Source organism: Dermochelys coriacea, chromosome 7 (genome assembly GCF_009764565.3).
Source record: "Dermochelys coriacea isolate rDerCor1 chromosome 7, rDerCor1.pri.v4, whole genome shotgun sequence".
Lineage (NCBI taxonomy): Eukaryota > Metazoa > Chordata > Testudines > Dermochelyidae > Dermochelys > Dermochelys coriacea.
The window spans coordinates 94,216,173-94,241,359 of NC_050074.1; the positions used below are offsets into that span (position 1 = coordinate 94,216,173).

Sequence of the window (25,187 nt, forward strand, 5' to 3'; positions counted from 1 at the left end):
AAGGCCACATGACTCCCTGTGGATATCTAAACTAATACCTAAACTTCCTGAAATATATTCATTTAAAGTCACTCCATGAAATAGCACTTCTTAAAATACACTGGCTAAATCTGCAACTGGTATAATTCCACTGAAGTTAATGGAGTCTGACATAGATTAATTGGCTCAGGAGTTTCTAGAATTGACACTGTTGTTGATCTATCAGCACTACTCAAGTATTAGTAATGTCATTCTTAGAATTCAACTTTTTCCAGTGCCATAAAGGATAAAATCAAAATAGCCCTCACTCAGCTGTGTGCAAGGTGAATCTTGGCCAGCTCTTTGGAAGTGGCGCTACTTGTACTAAGATTGTTCCTTTTGCAATCCACAAAATGTGGAAAAACTCTAATACATTAAAGTAATTATTTCAGTATCATTCTTTGGAGAAACTTTCCACACAACAAAATGTCAATACCTTAGCATTATCAGGAATCAGTTTGATGCTAGGAATATTCCATGGAAAGCATTACAGGAATTCACATTTTAAATGTTACAGACATTCCTGCTGATGGGCACATTATTGCAAGGTATCGAACACACCTGAAAAATCAGGAAATAAATTTGCAAGTCTGAGCCTGAAAACAAGAATATAAAAGTATTGATATTTAAGTTTATACATTAGAGATTAAAATGTACTGGGTCAACTTTTGCCATCAGCTACAGTTCATAGATTCAAAGGCTAGAAGGGACCATTGTTATCATCTAGTCTGACTTTCTGTATAACACAGGCCATAGAAATTCCCCCAAAATATTCCTGGATCATATATTTTAGAAAAACATTCAATCTTAATTTAAAAAATGGTCAGTGATAGAGAATCCACCATTACCTTTGGTAATTGTTCCAATGGTTACTCTCCCCAATAAAAAAATGTATGTCTTATTTCCAGTCTGAATTTGTCTAGTTTCAACTTCCAGCACTGGACCATGTTTATACCTTTCTCTGCTAGATCTCAAGAGCCCATTATTAAATTTTGTCCCCCATGTAGATACTTATAGACTGTAATCAAGTCACCCCTTAAGTCTTCTCTGTTTTAAGCTAAATAGATGACCTCCTTAAATCTATCCACTATAAGGCATGTTTTCCATTCTTTAATCCTTCTTGTGGCTCTTCCCTGAACCTCTCACAATTAACACATCTTTCTTGAATTGTGTGCTCAGAACACTGGGCACAGTATTCCAGCAGTGGTCGTACCTATGCAATACAGAGGTTAAAATAGCTTCTCTGCTCCTACTTTGCATAGGTACGACCACTGCTGGAATACTGTGCCCAGCTCTGGCCTTATATATCCCTACCTTACATGTAAAATACTTAACTCTCATTGGTATGAATCCCATGCAACCCTACTGACTTGGCTTTATGAATGGCTACTCAGCTGAACATGATCTCCCTGTATGATGCTGTGGCCAAAAAAAGCTAATGTGATCCTGGGATGCCTAAGCTGGGGAATCTTACGTAGGAGCAGAGAAGCTATTTTACCTCGTATTAAGATTCCCCAGCTTATGCATCCCAGGATCACATTAGCTTTTTGGCCACAGCATCATACAGGGAGATCATGTTCAGCTGAGTATCCATTCAATAAAAGCCAAAGTCAGTAGGGTTGCATGGGATTCATACCAATGAGAGTTAAGTATTTACATGTAAGGTAGGGATATATAAGGCCAGAGCCTGGAATTGCTAGAGCAGTTTCATACAGCTTTTCCAATGCAAAACTGCCCTAAAACTTGCAGATATGGTTCCTGGAGGATCTCTTCAGTTTGGTGGGATCCTTGGATGGAATAAGGCCACTGTAATGGGTGTAGCTGGGGGAAAAGGGGTGTGGCTGGTGCACGTTTATGCTCCAGTGATCTCCAGTTGCCAGAATGGCTCCCTTACTGTGGGAATGGCCCAAGAGGGACTGGCCTGGTATAGTTTGGCCTAACATTGGGGGACTTAAAACCATGTTTGTATTCCTTTCCAAATGCTCTTCAAAAATAGGATCTGGACATTAGTATCTCAGATTCTACACATAATGTAATCTTTTGTGTAAATACATCATCTGTGATCTTTTAATAGATTTTGAGGTCAAATTAAGAGCTGGTGTAATTTAAGAGCAGATGGGTAACTTAGGTGGAATTGAACGTGCTTACACATGCTTTGAGTTTGTCCTGTTACATTTAAAACTCCCTGATTTTAGACAATATCTTTTTCTGAACTTTAGTGCAGGATAGCAGAAAAATGTCTTCAGTTAACCGCATTCAGAGGAATGGAGAAACTTGCTGAAGATTAAATAATTGCAAAAACACTAAAAAGACTTGATAGCAATTAAAATTACAAAGGAATCCATGCAAATGATGTGTTAAACTTCAGATATAGAAAAGATGTTAACTGAAAAATAAGATGTGCTCCTAGCTTTCTTTTATTGTACAGAACAATGTTGTCACGTCTGACACGTCCTGTTCTGTGCTGCTTTTGCAGGAGTAGCAGATAGGCCTTGACAACAAGGCTTTATTCTTTTAATTACTCCATACATTATTCAAAAATCAAGAATTCCCAAACTGTACACAATATAAAGCTCCATCCTGAAATTAGATCCATACTTATGTCAGTGTGAGTCCCATTTAAGCAAGTGGAGCTCCACATTAATGCAAAGGTCTGTCTGCACTGGACCAATTATAAAGTTGAGATGTAATGCTGTATCTTTATCATGTGGTTGTGATTACATGTATAAACCACTTGTGCTTTATTGTTGTGGCTTATAATATTAAAAGAAACACGTAACAAAAACACTGCCATGTACAATACATCTTGTTGTTTATTATATATGTGTATAATATATACACAAATAAAAATTATCACCTGTAAATATATTTGGAATGTGAAAGACAGAAAATGTAAACATTTTATTTGGCAGTTGTTGTCAAACAGGTGAATAAATAAATGGAAAAGTACATCTTAATACTTTAGCAACAGATGCAGTTGCACGCATATTTACATATTGTGGATGCAAAGAACAGTTAACAATTTAATTTCTTTTTGTTAAAAAATGCAACTTCCAACACCACTAGACTTGACAATTAAAGATGAAGATACTAGTAATACTTTGTTCTAGCAATCTCAACTTTTAAAGGCATTCATCTGGAAGTAGGATAAGAGTCATCATGCATTTAGTTCATTTTGTCCTTTATGGTAGAAAGTCTGATGTAATCTCAGAATTATGAGTGTCATGCACTTAAGTCAACTATGACATGTTTATAAATTAATGTAGTTCCCTTAAAACTTGAAGCAAAGAGAAAATTGCGTTTATCAATGGAAACGTGCGTGAAAGATCTTGGTGCCTGTATGTTTAATTCTTGAAACTTCACAAATTTTGCTTTTTCAGTATCCCAATAATACTTGAGTAAAAGAATAATCACTTCCAAGAATGGCATATTGATAATTGTTTATCTGAAGAGGCTGGAATACCATTGACCCTCGGGATGGCATTCTTTGTAAATCCAGAAATGCTGAACCTCCCCATTTCATTACTTTGGAATCACCAATAAATCTTGTTAAACAAATGTACACATCCTCTTTCACTCTGAAGTGTTTCACTGCATACACATCCTCCATATCTTGGATATCGATACGCTTAACAAATTCAGTTGTTCCTTTGTTCCATTGGTATATTACAGGTCTTTGGGAACTACTAGACAGAATTAAATGAGGTTTGCCTGCAATTTCAAGATACTCCACATCAGTATCTCTGTACCACGCATGCAGAGACTGATGGGAGTAAAATCCGTTTCCATTCCATTTGTAAACCGTGGTAAAGCCAGCTTTTGAGCTGTCTGCAACAACAAAATACCAGTCTTCTGCAATCCTGAAAGTTTCAATGTCATTGGGTTTTCGGATTTTAAGAATTTCAATATCTTGAATTTTTATAAACTTATTAGCAAAAATATCTCTTTTGTAAATATGGGAGCCTCCAAAGAGCTGGGCAACAATGACATACAGCTGAGTCTCAATAATTATGGGCTTACACACAACAGTTGAAGTACCTACAAAAAGAAAGATAAAGGACAATGTTAACACTGCCTTTTAGATCAGGTAATGTAATGTTATTTGGCACGTGTTATTCATACCTGTAATGTTGTCATAATTCCTGAAAGACCCTTCTACATGGTCCCATTCAAGAAAGATGCATTTTCCAGTAAAAGGTTGGGCAATAACTACATGCTCATCATTCATGTAGGAGAAAGTATCTACTGACAGAGACTGATATGGCAGGGATTCATAAACAGCAAATTCTGCAAAAGCGCACATAACATTTGATAACTAAAGGTAGCATTTCTTTCCATATGTATTTTTTCATATTAAAATAATGTCATGTTAATTGATACTCATTTATTTTTAAAGAATACATTTAATAAGTAGTCTAGTTTTCCTGCTAATAAGACAGAATTTTAAAGGCTGCTTATTCTTTCTGAACTGAAAAAGAAGGTTACTTGTTACAGTTATAGGTCCTGATTCTGCAATTTTTACATAGGCAAATCTCCCATTAAAGTCTGAGTAAAGACTAGTAATAGATGCACAAAATGGTTTCTGTATCAGGCCTGAATCTGCAAGGAATTCCTGTTGACTCAGTGAGAGGTCCATAGGCAGACTGTTTGCAGAATTGCACCCTTAATTAGAAAATATAGCCTTGATTTTAAAGTAATGAGGTGAAATAATTTGGAACACATTACCTGTAATAATACAATCAAATTCCTTTTGTGATAGGCTATTGATTTTACGTTTCTTATATTCTGGTGGACTTTCGCAATAAATGTCTTCAACTGTTGCATTGGTGCTGCCCAGCCATTCCACTAACCATTTCAGTTTGCAGTCACAATTAAATATGTTACCTCTAAGATCCCTGTAAAAATATAAACCCACACTGAAAATGATGAATTAGCTGTTGTTTTCCACAACATCACAGTATTAAAATAACAAGGACTTTTATAAAACGACTGTATTCTTGCTTTCTCTTATGAGAATGCTGGACTTTCCTGAATTAATTTGTCCTGAACCAATTAAAAAAAACCCCAAACAAATAAAAACAACACGACAGTTTGTTAAAACTACTTGGAAAAATTTAAATAGTTTCAATTATACTAAGGAAATCAAGACAAGCTTAGGTTGGGAATCAGTGGAAGTATCTGCTCTTCCGTATTTTATTTATAATCCTAAATTTACAAGTACTTAAATTCCTGTCCAACTTTTTGGCCCAAATCATGATTTTTGTGTTTCTCATTGTTTAGCATTTCCTTACTAGGACATTCCTGATAACACAGGGACAATTACTGTGACATGATAGATTAATTTAGTGATCAGTGGACAGTTCCTCAGCTTTACCCCTTTTTCTGCTCTTCTTCATTTGAACACACTCATTTAGGGTCATAAGGGATGTAACCTGAATTCCCTTTGGGTCAAACTATGGCCTTTGAAAGATACTGAGTGCCTCTTATAAAATGCTGACACCCTCAGCTCACATTATGTAGGAGGTGTCAAATGCCTTGCAGGACTGGGTGCCCTGTGAAGAGCACTGGGTATGTGGGGAACTGTAGTGGCTGACTGGTGGTGTTCTAAGGCATTCTACAAACACTTGGCAGACTCCAGAAGAAGGCCTCAGGGAGTACTGGAGAGTGTGAATGAAGAACTATACTGGGGTATTGCAGAACTGCTGCTAACAGAAGCAATGCAAAACCCCGTGGTGCCTATTGTCAGATTCTAGAAGGCATGCAGGGGAGAGGGAAACAGCCTGATCACTTGGCTATGCCCTAAATAGCCCTGGAGTGCCATTGGGCCAGCTCCAGGACTTACTGGTGCAGGGAACATTAGGTATCTACTGAGTCTAACTTCTATGTTTACTGGGGGAGCCAGAATTTTGCACATTGTCTCTAATGGGACTCTTCCAGTGGAATGACTGCAAGATCTGGTCCAAGCATATATTTCAAAAATATATTTTGTACTTTTACAAATGTTTAAGATACTTTGGTTTACAAATTTAAAATTAAAACTAGTTTATGTTTTGTTTTGGTTGCAATTTGAGTTAGCCAGGTATAAAGTACTTGTACTGAGATTTTAAATGATCATTGTGTTTAAAGATAGCCTCTTGTTAGATTATATTGGAAACATGAAATGTTCTCATTCTCATCAAGTATCCTTCTCCCTGCTTTCATCATGTCTTTGGATTACAGATGATGTGTCTTTTTCTTATTTCAATGCCATTATAAGTGTCATATTATTGGGATTATGACCATACAGAATTCTTATTTATTTTACATATATATAATCTTATCTGGGAAATATTATACAATATTGACAGCATTAAACATAAATCAAATCCACCCTTGCTTCTACCACCTTCACCCACCAATGTGATAGGATTCCTCCACGGTCTACTGGCCTGAATGTCCACTGGGTTATAGGAGTGTCCTGTTACTAGGACTATCTTGTATATTTTACATCATTAAAGAAGTTAAAAGAGAGGTGAACATTCATATACCCAAAATTCCAAATCAAGTACTTTACAATATCTTGCAGTCATCACCCAATAGGCAATGGCCTGTTTTTTCTAACCATAGTGTCTGAAAATAAGAAATTGCTGATTTCTTACACATTTGTTAAAGAATCCAGCCCTTTGAATATGTCTTTTGGAAGTGTTTGGAGATTATTGTTTGCAAGGCTCCTGTAAAAGAAAATATATCAGCTCATCAGATAATACATTTCTACAAAATGCAATATTGTTTTTTATGGTAAAGAACAATAATGTACTTCAATCCTTAGTTATACAAGATTACTTTAAAGAATATTTCATTTACCTTGTGACTCTTTCTTCTGCTAAGATATATTCACACTTCCTATTGCTCTCTTGCTTTTCAACATTCTTGTATCATTTACAGTACTTCACTCAGGGTAGTAGAAAATGTGATAATCTCTGGTATTTTGCCAACACCATTATTTTAAAATGATTAGCCATGACTGGACACACATATGTCTTCCCTTCTGGACAGCCAGTGTGTTGTTATAATATTGCAATGTCCTGCCTCCATGTCCACTTTCTAGGAACCACAATCTATCTTAAACACTGAATCCACAATACTGTAGCTGGCTCTGATTGGCTCATGGTTTCTGAAAATATCCAGTAACTAACATTTTTGGGAGTCAATAAGTTTAAAACAGAAATTGGAGGTCAACACTGAGTTAAGCCTAAAAGTTTCTTGCTTGGGTTATTAAGGGATAAAAAGTTATCTTACCAGCAATAATAACAATACTAGGGCTTTGATTTTCAAGAAAACTATTTTGAACTAAGAGAGTACCCAACAGTTTCAACTGGTAAAGTGGATAGAAGATGTGAATATACCTTTAAAATAGTTAATTCATTGTTTCCAGCAGGTACACCTGTGTAAGCCCATGGATGATGCAAGGTTTTCACAAATGTCACTGAGGGCATAACTAGAAGAGAATGTGGTTGTGTGTGTGTGAGTCAGTGCCTAATTTGGTCAGCAAAACCTTTATCACTGGTGAGGATGCATGAAAAGGAAAGAAGCTGGCATGATTTTCAGATTCCAGTTGGAATTTGTGGCACTGGGCATTAGAAATAAAAACTATTTTTACTTGTAAATTGTACACATCTGACAAGGAGGCATTTAGATACAATAACTCTGATTGAGCAAAGTACTTAACCATATGTTTAAGATTAAAGCTTAAAGATTAGTGTTTTTGTGTGTGAGTAATGTGCCCTCTCTGGCGCCATTTACATTTAGACCATATTTGGTTTATTGCAACTAATTTATAAACTCAAACTTGCCAGACATTTATGCATTTTCTTAACTTTATGCATGTGAGTAATTTGATATTAGTCAATGGAATTACTCACATATCTAAAGTTAAGCACATATATGAACATGCAGGATCACAGCCTTATGTAATCTTTGATCACTGAATTATACCAAGCAGAACACCATAATGGATACAGAGCTACTAAAAGTTCATAATTTTAGTGGGAATCAGATTAACAGAAAAAAATCCAGATTTATACATTGAGTCTATTCTTGGATGAAAGGTTGGCACTTTGTATCTTCCATTATTAGAAAACATGCCATAAAATTTTATTATGTAACCTCTAGATGGTGCTCTTAGTGGTACCTGTGCAGAAAACACTTAGTTGGAAAGGATGGATGCTAATGAGGGATGTTCAGTCGTGTGTAATTATGTTGAAGGCCATATTTTAAATCTCAGAATGACATTTTGCTTTTCTGAAAAACTTCAAAGATGCCATCAAAATTACTCTTGTTCATGGAAATAATTTTCTACGCTAAAATATTCTGCAATGTAGGGTATGGCATTAATTGAGTCAAAAGTGCAATTATACCACTCCTATGCTTTTAAAAAATATTCCACTCTTCAAAATGAATTGTCTTGAATAGGTATACTAGATTGACTACGCTACAGTGATGACACATTCCAATTATTAGAGTTATTTGCATAAATGTAAAAAACAGATGTTTGGATAATTTTACTGGAATGCAGAAATTCACTTGTGAAAAGGAAATGGGCGGAGTATACAGAACAAAGGTCATATTCTGCCATCACTTCATGGAACTCATCAGTATGCATAATTACCATGAATCTCTTTGACGTATTTTACATGACAATAGTATTCTGCTCTTCCTCAAGTGGAGTGTGCCTCAGAGAATCTACTTGTTATGCTAGGTATGTGTATATAGACACATTCTAGGAAAGGTCAAGGATGTACAAACAAGGATTAAAGTGGTCACACTCAGTAGTTTATGGGCCTGCTTCTGTAGGTATTCTGCCTGCAAAACTCTGCTGTGACAATTAGGCCTATAACTTTTTGCCTGTTTGGGAATCATCCATGAAAAGTCAGTCAAGTTATTTTCAATAAAGAATGTTATAACCTGGTGCAAGAAAATCAGACAGAGAGACTGAATGAGTCCAAACAAGAAAATGCAGGTCTGGAAATTAATGAACGAAAATTGGTGTGTCGAATATTAGCCCTAATTGGTTTACAAAATAATTGGTGGATAAACTATATTGCCCACATTCCAACCTCTTTTGGGGAGGAGGTGTCTTTAAGATATTTGGAAAATCTCATCTTAACTTGACTGAATGCGTCTAATCTCATCTTCCCTGACCCTAAGACAGAAGGAGCAGACCTGACCAAAGGATTTTCTTTCTGAGAGGAAGGTCATCAGGCCTTGCTCTTGTTTAAGCTCTCTTACCTATTCACTGGATCCTGAAATCAATTGAACTGCATGCATCAGCACATGAATGATGGTTTATCCTGCCCTGTCCTGTCTAAGGAAAAAGCGCCAACCCAGATGACATCGTTGACCAGAATGTGAGCCTGGGACCACAGCAACAGTTGTTGTGTCCGACATGTGAGTCTAAAGCATCCATTCATAACAGAATACTGTTTCCAAGGACAACAAAAGCTATATTTCCCCCACTTTTTCTATCCTGTCTCTTCTCCACAGAAGTAAATACCCTTCACACATCAGGACTGAGAGTAAAATTAACCCTTTCCTTTTCATCACAGAAAGGTTGCTGTATAAGAGACTGATATTTTACCTCCAAAAGAAGAAAAATTTTAATAGCTTTTGATTAAGTTTGTTTTGCATAATTACTCAATTTAATTTTAGTGTAAATATTTCTTGTTCTTTTTTGTGTTTTAATCAATATATTTCCTGCTTTACAATGAATGCCTTCGGGTGTTTGGCAGAGAAACTAAGCAACCAGGGTCTCTGTAGAAACCCCTTCCCACTCCCCAGACCTTTGTAACACTGTTTCAATGTTGGGCAGTGAAAGAGTTTATAACACCTTTTAACTCTTTTGGCCCTTGAGCTCAATACAACATTTATTGGTGCTGTGACTCAGATCTCAAAGGGTTATACAAATGTGGCAATTGGCTTGCTTGGCAAGCAACTGAATGTTTTCATAATTCGGTTTGGGAAGTAAAAGGTCATTAAAAAGATTAGGAGCACAAAGCACGAGAAACTGCATCTATTTCACTCTCATTAATGTTTCAGGATTTTATTTGGATTTTGTTTCAGACACTTTCATAGTGCTTTGTTTTAATTGTGTTTCAACTTTTATTTTTTCCTTTTCCTCTCATGATCTGTGATTTTTAATTTTCCTTTTTGATTTTGACCATGGTTGTATTCTGTTTGTTTTTCTTGAGGTCAGTAAATCTTGTAAGTTAAATGTTTTCCAAAAAGACCCCTCAAAAGAGCAAAGTTAGTAATAGAACTTATTTTATTACTGCAAAAGCCCAGGGAAATATGAATCCTTTCCCTTAGGTGAAACCCCTGTAGATGTTTCTAGTAGTTTTAGTTCTGCAGAGGCTGTTCTACATGAATTAACTATCATAAGGGAAGATGAGGTAATCCACCCACAATTCCCTTTGTGGGTCCTTAAAGAATGAGACTTCGTGGAGAAACATTGGCTTCTGGAGCGAACTTCACCATCATGGCTGGCACCCCTACCATCTCCTGGGACCCAGACTTCTTCAACCTAATCCTGAGAGATGCCCTGATCAGACTCGGCCAAAAAATAAAAAAAAGTATCCTGATAAAATTGCCACTTCTACCAGCTGTAGCTGAATCCCAACGCCCTGGGATAAAATAGGATCGGATTTTAACAACAGCAACAACAACAGCTCTAACACATCTCAATTAACTGTTTTCCCCAGAAGGACAGTATTACCGTCTTTGATACCATCTATGAGACTGTCAGGGGGATTTTCCTTCTAAAAACTCTCTCCAGTAAAGGGAACAAAGAATGTTGTTAAAATGAAAACGTTATTTAATATTTACATTTCAAATGCTTTACCTGGTTCCTTCTTTTCTTTATCTTTAATACAAGGTTTAAAGGATTTTTAATGATGTGCTTGCCATGGCTTTAAGCAGGCTGAGGTCTCTGTATACCAAACCCTGAATCTTGTTTAACACTGTTTATGTTTGACAATGACTGGGTTATGTTAACACCATTAGCTCATATATTCCATCTAGATTAATACAACAACTCCCGTTGTACTGAAGATTAGCTTTGCATGTGAAGAAACTGCATGATATATAAACTCATCTCCCAGGATTGTGTGTGCAACCACATGCAGACAACATAGCTGCTCAAATACTGTCTCATCTCCTGCATACGCTTTCCCTTAGAAAACTATTGAGGGGTCCCTTTAAGCCAGCATAACAGTTAAGACATGATGTTATTTTTAAATTGTGTCCTTTGCAGAATAGGGACTGTATCTTCCTCTGTGTTGGGAAAACACCTGCACACTGATAGCAGCAGGCACATAATAAATAAATTAATAAAATAAATAATTTAATAATTTAATAAATAAAATAATTTGTGTATGTAAAGCTATTCATGTTCATAAAAGTTTGCAGTTTGTGGGCCCTTCAGGTTATCAACAATATTATCCCATTCTCTGTCTTTTTTTAACTATGCCATAATTATACCTGTAGACAGATTTTTATGTATATACCACACACTTAGTTTCTCTCTCTCTCTCTCTCTCCTTCTATTGTCCCAGTGCTATAAATGTTTATGCATGCAAATAACTTTACGCATGTGAATAGTCACAGTGAATTCAGTTTACACCAGCTAAGGACCTGGTCTATAGTCCTATGATGCATTTGTTATATGATGCAGAATTAGGTGAAATTTAATTAATTATATTTGTGCATTCACCATATGTAGGTGAAATTGTGCTTTCCCCTGCATCTGACCATATATGAAACAAAAAGCCAAATGACCCTGTACTTCTCTTAGAATCTATTATGTTGAGGACAAAAGGTCAGAATACACTCCCCCGCATATGACAAATACACCAAGATATATGCCTGTTTGAATGCAAATGATCAGAGTAGGGAATTCATACATATGTTAGGCACACGCCACACATTTTAGACAATTAATGTTATTTAGACTTTATAGACAGCAAAATCTCCATAACAAAGCCTAATTTTCTTAGAATATTTTTGGTATATTTTTCTATATAGAAAAGGTAACCGCTATATTTTGAAAGGAAGTTCATTCAATTTTTTATAAACAATTAATTTGATATGGATACATATAGTTTGTAAAATCTGACTGAAAATGCCACACACCTTTTGATTAAACATGACAGTAGCTTAGCTTTGATAAATCAGATGCTGCAAATACTGTACATACATTTGCAATTAAATGTTACAGGTGTCAGTATACTGTCCTGGGCTCACATGCTTTCAGTTTCTACTTCTATATTTTTGTTTCTTGATTTAACTAGAAATTGGAACTTTTCTTAGTTTAGCTGATTGTCTTTCTAAAACTATTCTTGAACAGCAAGATCAAATCCTGTTCTTGCTCCTCGGATTAGTGGTGGAGAGAAGGAGAAGCAGCGAAGTGGACAGTTTTTGCATCATTCTTCCTGCACAGGGAAGGATAAAAATGACCTGGCTGAGAAGTTTTTTTGTTGTTGTTGTTTTTTTTCCATTTCTGGTCTGCATAATATGGATATTGACATTGTTCAAGCAACAAATGTCAATGATTATATAATATCAAATACTAAATTAAACCACACAGTGGTTCAGTTACTAAATTAAATACACCCTACTAAGTAATACATGAAACACTTTACTTACAGGTGAATTAAAGATTTCAGTCCTCGAAAAGTATTTCTTGAAATTGACTTAATGCTGTTGTTCTCTATGAACCTGTAATGGGTCACAAATTCATTTTGGTTAAAGCAATGCCTGTAACTTGGAAATCCCACCTAGTCCATAATTCTAGAAATATTTTGTCCACTCACAAATATTCTAGATGAGGAAGGCCCATGAAAGCATCATCGCTAATAACATCGAAAGAGTTTGATGTAAATAACCTGCATAAAGAAATACAAAATAAACTGTTAGATTTTTATACTTTTTTAGCGCATGATCCAGAAGTCCCCATGCAGCCCAAACTCTCACTGACCTCATCAAAGGTTTTGTCTGTGTAAGGGTTGCAGGATAATATGGCTAACATGCACTGCCCATATATGGCATAGTATAGTGCAATTGCTCTCAACCCGTGGCCTGTGGTTTGCTAGCGGCATATCATCACACAGCTGTGGCCCATGTGATATCCTCAGGGCCATACGGGTAATATATGTATTGTGTGGATGTGGTCCACATAATACATAGAGAGCTGCCTATGCAGCCCACAGTGGTAAATAGGTTGAGAACCACTGACCCTAGGGAGCAGCAAAACTGGTTTGCTTTCTAGACTAAGGACTAGATCCTCAGCTGAGCTAGACTGATGTAGCTCCATTTGAGTATAGTAGGACTTAAGCACATGCTTATCAGGCCAATCAGCTACCTATGCAAGCTCTATGAAACTAATGGGACTGCACAAGTATTACTAAAGACATATCCAGAAGACAATGAGGTGCACAGGTATCTCTAAGGGCCTGAACTGGCCTGCAGAACCTTTATTTTTGATGGTGATGTGGGAGAGAACCCTAGCTTGAGATTCAGATTGCAGGATGAGTTTGCAGAGATGGCAATTAGGAAAAAATCTTTAACTTGTGAAATGAGCACATTGAGAAATAATCAGCATGGACTCCCTTAAAGCCATTTTAACTTGGTGTTCAGAGTAGAACCATATTTTAAAATGGATTTTGCTTACTGGAGGTGGTTCATAGTGCAGGTTTCATTATACATTATATTATATGTATATTTTTTCTTTTTGTCTATCATATACTGCCACCGCATTTAATTTTTCTATAAAAATCTTTTAATCTTTCATAAAATTGATTAATGGTCTGTCCTATTTATAATTAATAGACAAGTTTGCGTTTGGTGATTTTAAATCAGTTTTGGATTGCCACACCCCTAATATGCCAGGGAATTGTCAACGAAGATGAGCTTCACTTTCCTCAATGGAATTACAATCAGCTGGACTTCAAGGGAACATGGACTTATAGTGTAATATCCAGAGGCACTTAAAGATTCAAAATATAAAGCATTAATTAATATATTTAACTTAATGAGTTAATTTATTCTTTGGAATCCTGCATTAAAAAATAATTTCAAGTTCAATTATTTTCTAGCTCTGCTACTATAGGTTATGCTTTATACAGTTAAAGAGTTTGACATAGATTTATAGGAACGGTTTTAACAGGAAAGATTTTCTCACATGTATGTTTCAAAAGCTTGAGATCAAATCTTGCCATCAGACCCACATGGTAGATCTGCATCATAGTTTGTCTGCAATTCATATTTATTTATTTACTATTAACATAATTGTCTCAGGATACTTTTTATTTGATCACAAACTACACTCTTTGTAATATATAGGGATAGGATAGTATCCCTTTAAATAGTTTATGAGCCCTCTAGTCTAGTGGCATTGCCTATGTTCTATGTTTTAGAAGCAGCTTGAACCCAACCAGAGTAGCAGGGCATATATAAAGTTAAGTTTTCTTTCCTTTCTCTTCTCCCAACTGTGGAATGGGTTGAGGTTTTTTGTTCCCAATCACAAATTGGTTTCTTAAGTAAGCAATCTGGGGATAGTTTGTATTGTTTTAGCATACTACTTGTCAAAACCCACAATGGAACAAAAACTGCTTTTGTAAGTTTGGAGATTATGTTGCAGCATTTTGTTAGCAACAACATGTGGTACATGTGTTAGTGAAGTGAATGGTATATCATGCAAATACAGCTTGAGGTATTTATTAAGTATTATTTATTTATTTATTACCATAGGACCTAGTCATAGACCTGGACCCCTTTGTTCTAGATGCAGTACAAACACAGCACAAAAGGATGGCACCTGCTCCAAGGAACTCCCAGTCTACTTCACTTAACCTATTCTCTGGCCCAAGCTAGACGTAGGATTGCTAAGTGCAGGTGGCATGGCACAGCCAAGAGGGAGGGTTATGATGTCCTTTTCACTTTACTGACATACAGGCAACATAATACAAATACAGCCACTTCTTTTTCTCTCTGTTGGAAGGCCCAGCTCAGAAGTCATGTGGGCTTTGTCCCTTTTGTGATCTGTGACCACTTTGGAAAATGTTGTAGGGAATAATACACAATAGAACAGTATTCAGGTTTCCATAGTAACTACATTTACCTATTTACCCTGTATCCAAAATTGTACAGTGTGCCTGCACCTCCTTATCAGCTCCACTTGAGGTAGAAAAGTACAGCTTGAGTCATGGCTTCAGCTACCAGAACACCAACAGTTTAATGTAACAGCCTTAGTGCTCTAATACATCAAAATTTCACTTTGTAGCAAATCTACTGCACATGTGAAATCAGTCCATATGCAAGTGTCATATTTCATTTTTGAACAGACTGAAAAAAGTCTCTAGTCAGGTTTCTGAAACAAATTTGGATACATCTCAAACTGATAGCAAACCCGGTACAAACAGTTCAGGTTTATATCTCCCATATCTTTGTACAGCTAATGATTATATAATCACTCTTCCAGTTTTCTAGAAAGCTATTTCTCTGGAGAATCTGTAAAATTTTACACACAAATGAATCTAAACATCTAACAATATTCCAGTGTTCTGGTCAGTGCACACATAGTGTTTGATTTTGTAATGACTGCTTAAGAATTTACAGTTTTCATCAATCTCACTACTTTAGAGAATGCAAAATAACAAATGATGGGCCAAATCCAGTCCCTACCCAGGCAAAACTCCTATTGAGATGTCAACACTTCTACTGAAATTAATGGTAGTTTTGCCTGAGTAAGGACTTCAGGATTCATGCCATTGAAATTAAGGGCCTGATCCTGAGATATCCTGAACATCTCATCAATGGGGATCAGGCCCTAAGATTGCAGAAGAGAAACAGGCCTAGTTGTTGTAATGCTCAGATCCCTTCAGTAACATCCATTAGAGTACAATACATAAGAGGATAGCATATCTGTCATCACAGAAAGCAATGTTCAGAATTTAATCTATTCCAACTAGCACTGACAGCAAATAATAATAATTAATAATTAATAAAACCCCAAACAAGTACATGCAGTTTAACACCCCCACCCCATTAAACATATGCCATCTTTCAAAATTACCTTTACTTCAAAGTCTAACTGTTTGTGAATTTGATGTATAATGGATCCACCCTTACTATTTCTTATAAAGTGGGTATTCAGACCCTTACTATATTGTTTATGGATATATATGTTTCATAACAAATAATCATATGATATAAATATTTCTCACAGAAGCTGCAGAGACGGTGTGAGCAAAAAACTCCCTTCTGGGATTTTAGTAAAAGCAGATCTCACAAAGGATCTGGAAAGAAGGGGGGGAAAATTGTGTTAATGTGATCTCAAATATTCATCATTACAATACTGAGCTGTGAATTATAATATAATTTCTTTACATAGCTACTATTAATTAACAATAAAAACAATCTGTTATAGTTTTCACATAATGCAGAAAAAGGCAGAAAAAGCTACATGTATAGAAGAAGGAGATGTAACACACATTTTAATTTTTTATCCGATGATTTTCAATGCGGAAGATATATTCCCTACTGCAAGCATCGTTCACTCTGCGCTGAAAACACCAAACATAATAGTTCATTTTAAATAATAAATTAAATAACCAAATGCTTACAGCCCTTACAGTGAGATAACATCAGGCGGAACGCTGGTTGGAATAGATCTGGCATTTTCACATAAAGCATTATCTTTGGTACAAGTACACCAGGCAGGACATTTTGGCTTCACTGATTTCTTCCCTTCAGTCAGCAAAAGCATACAAAAAAGGCATAGGAAATAAGCAATTCTTCTAAAGGGTCTGCTGGCATTTCCCATTCTTTTGATCGACTCTGGTTCCAGCCAGTTGAAAGAATATCCCAAAACATGAACAGGGCTTCTTTATTCAGTCACTGGATGTCTTTCTATAAGGCCAAGTCAATATTTGTCTCTCCTTTTCCAACCCTTTTCCCTTTCCCTCTGTATCTGTTATTGAAGATAAAAACCTGCAGCTGATCTCTGTGTTTCTACTCACTCAGGCAACGTACTGCTCAGAGAAGGGACCTGCGAGGTGCTGTAAGATGGGGAAAATCCAACCAGCTGTAGGGAGGGGAAAAAAAAAGACTTGCATCACCACAAAAACAGTGAGTACAACACAGCATTAGACTGCAAGTTGATGTAACTGAGAAAATACACTGCTTTCTGTTTTCATAGGGAGGCCCTTCCTTGTTACCAAAAATAGTACAGCATTATGTTTTGCTGGTGGGTGGGTGAGTGGGTGTGGGGTGGAATGTGCATGTGTGGGGAGAAACAGTCATCTTTTTGGATCCTTATAGCCTCATAAACCTTTGGGAATTGTGCTTTACATATTACAAGCAAGTGGAGAAGTAAGAAAGCCAGTATCCCCTGGAAAATGAAATTGAGTGAAACCATCAAAAGCATTGCTACAAAAGCTGTTAGATTAATTTATATCCTTGGCCTTTATTGCACGTTTGTATCACTGAAAAACAAAAAGGCACACATGGAAAATATTACTGAGTATGAGAGAATGCCTACAACTGTCATTTCTAAACAAAATATTCTACCATGCAAAGCTTTTTCCACACTGCATTTTTTAAAGAACACCCTTACCTGTCTCACATGTCTGCTAAATATGATGCATCCCTGAATGTTCAAAATAAACAATATTCAATAAAGTTCAATTTAGAAATTATTTGATTGCCTGATATGATCATTTTTAGAAGAAAAGGGGAAAGCTGGCTGTTTAAAGCATCTAGATACATTACAACTATAATGAAGAAAGGATCTTATTTCAGTGGGAGCAGGATTGGGACCTATCATCATTATTATCATTATTTATTTATTAATGTGTTACAATAGTACCTAAAGCCCCCAATTGAAATTAGTTTCCTTTTGTGGTAAGTGCTATACAAACATGCAGAAAGAAATTGTCCTTGCTCTAAAGATCTTACAATAAGTTACATTTAATATTGTATACAGACTTTTAAATTTTCAAAATTAAACAAAAATATCAAGAACAGTAAAACAGAACTAATCAAAATCAAACATTTAGAAACACATATTACGTGGCTATGTTTTGCACTTTACTTTGCACGTCTAATTTGAAGATCTCAAAAAACATTGCAAACATTAATGCATTTAACCTTATCATACTCATGTGGGGTAAATATCATTATCCCCATTTACCAGATTAGAAAACTGAGGCACAATGAACTTTGCTTGAGAAAGAAAGTGGAGAGTTTAACACAGCTTTGGTTGCCTAGGCAACCAAGGTTGGGAGATTGGCTATGTACATAACTGAGTTTCAAGATTATTTCTGGCAAGTAAGAGTCTTAGATTTTAAGGTCAGAAGGGACCCATTAGATTATCTAATCTTATCTCCTGTTAACACAGTGCATAGAATTTAACTCAGTTACCTCTATAATTTATGTTTCACTAAAGCATATCTTTCAGGAAAAACAACCAGTTTTGATTTGAAGACTTTAAGACATGGAGAATCCATCACTTCCCTGGGTAGTTTGTTGTGATGGTTAAATAGCCTCATAGTTAAAATTTCTGCCTTATTTTTAATTTCAATTTATCTGACTTTAGTTTCCAGCCATTAGTTTTTGTTATGCCTTCCTCTGTTAATTTAAACATCCTTTTAGCATTAGGTATTCCCCCACTCTCCAACGAAAGTACAGTCATTTCTTGATCTTCTTTTTGATAAACTAAACAGATTGAGCTTATTAAGTGTCTTACTGTGAAGACGCTTCTCATTGGGCTGGAACTTAGGGTTTGTTTATATAATGAGTTAGTGCCCAGTAAATGGGGGTGTAAATCTTCAGTGTTCCAGTGTGCCATGCATTAATTGTCCATTTAGACTCTGCTGCTATACACTAAAAGTTCCCTAGTGTACAATGATGCAAAACACACTATAAGCCCAGGTTACTATGCACTGACACATCATATAGACATGCCCATAGATAAATGGTCAAGGCAAAATTAGTGGGTCAGTTTTATTCCTGGTGTAATTTCTTTGAAGGCTTTCACTCTCTACTGAAGATTCAGTTCATGTAACTAAATATCAAGGATGATGTCAGCCCACGACATTGGTGCCTTTAAAACAAAAGAAGGGAGAATCTTTCCAACCCTGGAATATGATAGAAAGAAAAGAGAAGGTAAAGAAGAAGGCAAAAAGTGATGACATCAGATGAGTGCAACATGGACTGTATTAGAGTCCCCTTAGAAATATTTTCTTAATTCATATTGTGGAGACATACTGATAACAACATTTGGATTAGGCTACATGGGAAACCATTGTTGTGGGCTATTCCATACCTAGTAGAAATAAAAACAAAGTTCTGATGAGCACCCTTCAGGAGTGCTGTGTTTTCTATATAATTCAGTTTGAATTACACAGTGTGCATCTACCTACAGATTTAAAGAAAAGGAACATAACAGTGGCATAGAGCTGTATCTCCTACACTTATTTTTTGCTTTGCTGTGTTTAATGATTATGAGGTATTGTAACTGTGAGATCCTTAGAATGGAAATCCCAGCTTTATGCAGAATATGTCTAAAAGAAACTGTCTTGTATATAGTAGGTTACAGGGCTGCTATTAGCAGATGAAAAACAACGAGGCACCTTACAGACTAACAAATTTATTTGGGCATAAGCTTTCGTGGGTTAGAACCCACTTCATCAGATGCTTGGAGTTGAAAATACAGTAGCAGGTATAAATACACAGCACATTAAAATATGGGAGTTGCCTTACCAAGTGGGAGGTAAGATCAGGCTCCAGTAACAGATGTAGACTTCCTACACAGCCTGCTTCTCAGAGAAATGCTCCAGAGATGCGTCTTTCATAAGATCCTTCAACGTACTGCCATGTATAGCTGAATGCAGTGTAGTTGTAGCTGTGCTGGTCCCAGGATATTAGAGAGGCAAGGAGGGTTAGATAATATATTTTATTGCATTTCAATACACCAGTGCAGTTTTTGTATACTTGAGAAAATGTGCCCTTGAAGATTGTGACAATAAGAATCAAACCAAACTTTTCATGTACCAGGCTGTCGTTATCCCTGCTCTCTTGTATGGTGGTGAGATCTTGTACAGTACTCTTGTACAGTAGACACCTCAAGGTTCTTGAATGATACCATCAATGGGGCTTCCACAAGATCTTCCGAATCAAGTGGGATGATCAATGCACCAAGCTCAGTGTTCTGTCCTAAGCCAAAACCTCCAGCATTTAAGCTATGATCATCTACCACCAACTCCGTTGGGCTGGTCATGTTCTTCGAATGCCTGAAGATTGATTCCCAAAGCAGGTCATGTTCTCGCAACTGAGTCATGGTCAATGAATGAGGGGCAAAAAAGCACTTCAAAGACACCCTCAAAGCCAACATGAAGAAGTACAATATTGACATAAACTCATGGGAAACCCAAGCCTTTGACTGACCAAAATGGAAAAGGATCTTATGGCAAGGATTTGAGTATTTTGAGATCCAATGGAAACAATGAGAAATGGGAAAGAACATGCTGCAGCCTGATCCAGATCCACCCCTTCCATTGGGAAATGTCTGCCCCAACTATGACAAGATCTGTTGATCCCAGATTGGTCTCATTATTCACCTGCAGATCCAACAGTGATAACTGGCTATCTTTTATGAAACACAATCATCCTGGAACTCCAAAGGATCACCAACAATTGGATCAACTTCTGTTGGTGAGAGAGACAAGCTTTCAAGCAACAAAGAGCTCTTCTTCAGGTCTGGGAAATGCATTCCCAGTGTCACTGCAAAATGCAAAGTGGAACAGAGAGTTTAGCATAAGTTGCTAGTATATATTGTAAGGGACCATTCAAGGCAGAGTCAAAACACGAGCCTGGGCTCTTAAATTCATTAGTCTGCTAGATACCAAAAATCAAGGACTGAGACACTGGGTTTATGGCTTATTAGTACAATCTGTAACCCACTAACCCCCTCTTTTTGTCTTATGAGTGCAGAGGTGTTAACAGGCCACTCTATCTTGAATGGTCCCTTACAATATGTGCTAATTATTTATGTTAAACAACCTGTTCCTCTTGCATTTTGCTGTGATGCTGGGAGTATCTTTCCCAGACCTGAAGAAGACTTCTGCATTGCTCGAAAGCTTGTCTCTCTTACCAACAGAAGTTGGTCCAATAATAGATATTACCTCACCCACCTTGTCTCTTTAGGTATGGCTGAAGTTAACAAGTGGCCGAACAGTATATTACAGTTTAATGTTGGATTGCAGAAACAATTTTAATCAGTGGTCCCCCAAATTTTTATCTCATGCCCCCCCTTACTCCTGTCCGCAACCCTCCCCCGGAACCAGGGCCGGGAGTGGGGCCACGGCTTCGGGAGGGGAGGGACACAGACAAGGGTAAGGGGGCCAAGGCTGGGGGCAGGGGTGGGGCTAGGAGCCGGGGCTGGGAGCAGAGCCCAGGCATGGGGCAGGCAGCTGTGGTCCTGGGTGTGGAGCTGGGTGGGGGCTGGAAGTGGAGTGCGGCTGGCAGCTGGGACCCCAACGTGGGCTGGAAGCCAAGGCTGGGGTGAGTGCTTCCTCCCTGACCTCCATGAAGGCTGGTTCGGGCCCCAGCCATGCCCCCCACCCTGAAGGTTCCTCTGTGCCCCCCTAGGGGAGTGTGCCCCATAGTTTGAGGACCTCTAATTTAGACATTTGTGGTGTTATGCAGTGTAGTTGTAGCCATGTTAGTCCAGGATATTAGAGAGACAAAGTGGGTGAGGTAATTTTTTTTTGTGGTGCTGGCATTTTCAAACCCTTCATTCATAGTAAAGAGAGAAAGAGAGCCTGCTTTTGAAGATGAAGATCTCAGATAGCAGTCTGATTGGAATAGAATCTAATTAAAGCTTACAAACATATTCTCTTCTTTTTAGGTCAAGTCTCCATATTCTTGATTATCATGACATGGTCAGAGGATTCTGAAAGTGGAAGAGCTTTACAAATATGTTCCCTAATCACTGGAGTTGTTTAAGTTTGATGGCTTTTTGGCTCTTTATTAATACAAATAATTCATGCCAAGGACAGGTCCATACATTTTTATCCCTAAGAAGAAACTTCAGTGTCCACAGCACTTCCTGAGATGGATAGAATTCCAACTTGTAGCCACCCAAAGCTACTTTCATTTCCTAGCACTTCAACCATCAATAAGAAAAGATCACATTATCAGAGGTGGATTGAGGTTTTCTGGGGCCCTGGGCCACAGCAAGTGGGGGGCCACTCCCCACCCCTTCTGCCCGTGGCCCTGCCCCCATTCCACCCTTCCACCTGTGGCCTCGTAACCCCTTTTGCTCCTTTATCCTTCTCTCTCCACTGGGGCCCCAAGACCGGAGAAGCTCCATCCTTGTGCCACATCCCCAGGGCACAGCGAGGAATGAGAGTGTGACACTATACCCCATATTCTTCATTGAAATACTATTTTAATATGATTATAGCATATCTAAAATATATTTTATGCAAGATGGGTCATAAGAACATAAGAATGGCCATACTTGGTCAGACCAAAGGTCCATCCAGCTCAATATCCTCTCTACCAACAGTGGCCAATGCCAGGTGCCCCAGAGGGAATGAACCTAACAGGTAATGATCAAGTGATCTCTCTCCTGCCATCCTTCTCCACCCTCTGAGAAAACAGAGGCTAGGGACACCATTTCTTACCCACCCTGGCTAATAGCCATTAATAGACTTAACCTCCATGAATTTATCTAGTTCTTTTTTAAATCCTGTTAGTCCTAGCCTTCACAACCTCCTCAGGCAAGGAGTTCCACAGATTGATTGTGCGCTGAGTGAAGAAGAACCTCCTTTTATTTGTTTTAAACCTGCTACATTAATTTAATTTGGTGGCCCTAGTTCTTATATTATGGGAACAAGTAAATAACTTTTCCTTTTCACTTTCTCCACACCATTTATGATTTTCTATACCTCTATCATATCCTCCCTTAGTCTCCTCTTTTCCAAGCTGAAAAGTCCTAGCCTCTTTAATCTCTCCTCATCTGGGACCCATTCCAAACCCCTAATCATTTTAGTTGCCCTGAACCTTTTCTGAACCTTTTCTAATGCCAGTATATCTTTTTTGAGATTTGTAACCAGTTTCTTTAGCGTATTAAGCTTAGTTTGCATATTTGTTTTATTTGTTCAGAAATCTACTTTGATCTGTTTGCTATCCCTTATAATCACTTAAAATCTGTCTTTTGTAGTTCATAACTTGTTTTTGTTTTCTCCAAAACGAGTTTGTGGAATTCATAACTGGGGGGCAAAAAGCTGTGCATATCTTCCTCCACATTGAGGGAGGAGCCGAATTAAATGAGCTTACACTGTACAGTTCTCTGTGCAGCACAAGACAATACAATTTTGGGTTTGCACCCCAGACAGGGTGTGCATGTGAGTGCTGGGCAATTTCCTAGCTGAGTCTTCCCATGCCGAGCTGATTTCAGTATCTGTGTCCTTCTGCAGCTGGATGTGTCTCTACCTGTGTGTGCTGGAGGACTTGAGGGCCTGGCTCAGCAGGACAGTGTAATGGAGCCCAGGCTGGTGGAATAGGTGGGCTCAGTGGTACCCCAGTACATCAGATTGTGCCCCGAAGTGGGGGGTAACCAGTCACAGACCCCTCCTCCAGTCCCAGGGCCACAGTGGGGGTTGGGGTGCTGGGGCTTCACCCACCTTCCCTTGTGCTTCTGCCAGGGACAAGGTGGGGCCTGGACCCCGGGGGGGGGGCTTCCCCCATCTTGCACCTTCGGCCAGGGAGGGGGTCGGGCCTGCGTCACTTGGGGGGCTTCCCTGTTCTGCTGCTTCTGCAGGGTTGGGATCATGGGGGCAGTACAGGGGTTTCCCACAGCTTCTGCCGGGAAGGGGGTTGGGGAGCACTGTGGGGGCTTCCCCCGTCTCACAGCTTCTGCCGGGGACACTGGGCACAGGCCCCATGGGCCCAGTGGCTAATCCGCCATGCACAATGTAATAAGGCACTGATACTGTTATGAGTCAAATGCTGTCTCCTTCTCATGGGCATGGAGTTTCCTGCCTGCAGTGGAACTTATATAGTTGTGCTGTTCAGAGGGAGGCAAGAGTTGTAAAGTTTGAACAGGGTGCACCACCCTGTATGCTGTGGAGTGCAGCTCAATCAGGGCTGCCTGCATGCAACCATTCAGAAAGGATTCATGGTGAGCCCTTGGTGGATTCACCACTGCATGGATCCTCTAGTCCAGTGGTTCTCAACCTCCTCAGACTACTATAGCCCTCTCAGGAGTCTGATTTGTCTTGTGTACTTCCAAGTTTCACCTCACTTAAAAACTGCTTGCTTAAAATAAAAGTGTCACAGCACACTATTACTGAAAAATGGCTTACTTTCTCATATTTACCATATAATTATAAAATAAGTCAATTGGAATATAAATCTTGTACTTACATTTCAGTGTATAGTATAAAGAGAAGTATAAACAAATCATTGTCTGTATGAAATTTTAGTTTATACGGGCTTCACTTGTGCTTTTTATGTAGCCTCTTGTAAAACTAGGCAAACATCTAGATGAGCTGATGTATCCACTGGAAGACCTCTGTGTGCCCCCAGGGGTACGTGGAGTCGGACCCCTGGTTGAGAACCACTGCACTAGCCTGTCTCCAATTTTTATACTGAAAAGAGAAAGTTCAGTGCTGTGGCTGGCTAAGATAGCCATTACATGGGCAATATTTTACCATCGATGATGCAGACCCAAACTCCGTTTTTTGTAAGTTACTCATTTAACTCAACCATCAATCATCCAGGCATTTTTTTGGATCTATACTCTAGCCACCTTGTGACCCTCATGGAAACACTGAAGTGTTGTAGATTTCTCAGTAAGAAAATCATGTCTGTTCATTACAGACATATTGCTACAGAACAGTACCACGATTCTCGGTTACATTTTTTCTACGTGGAGGACCTTTAAAATATACCTTCCATTTCAAATTACATGTCAAAACAACCTGTTTCTTCACAAATATAAATACTATAAATGTTTGTTTTATCACAGTCCTGTAAAAGAAGAGAGACAAATGACATTTTCCAGGTCTTTCTTATGCTAAGTTCTAGATCTGCTTTCTTTCCCTGAATTTGTATACCAACAATATGGT

General features: G+C 38.0%; 1 protein-coding gene across 1 annotated transcript; it reads right to left on the bottom strand.

The window, feature by feature from the left end:
- Nucleotides 1-1,538: 1,538 nt before the first annotated feature.
- On the bottom strand, nucleotides 1,539-17,286 carry LGI1 (leucine rich glioma inactivated 1). Its single transcript, XM_038409997.2, is given in 9 exon segments — nucleotides 1,539-3,412; nucleotides 3,414-4,056; nucleotides 4,141-4,305; nucleotides 4,744-4,913; nucleotides 6,657-6,728; nucleotides 12,697-12,768; nucleotides 12,864-12,935; nucleotides 16,275-16,346; nucleotides 16,683-17,286. Coding segments are annotated over 9 exon segments (1,629 nt in total). The 5' UTR covers nucleotides 16,874-17,286; the 3' UTR covers nucleotides 1,539-3,240.
- Nucleotides 17,287-25,187: the final 7,901 nt, after the last annotated feature.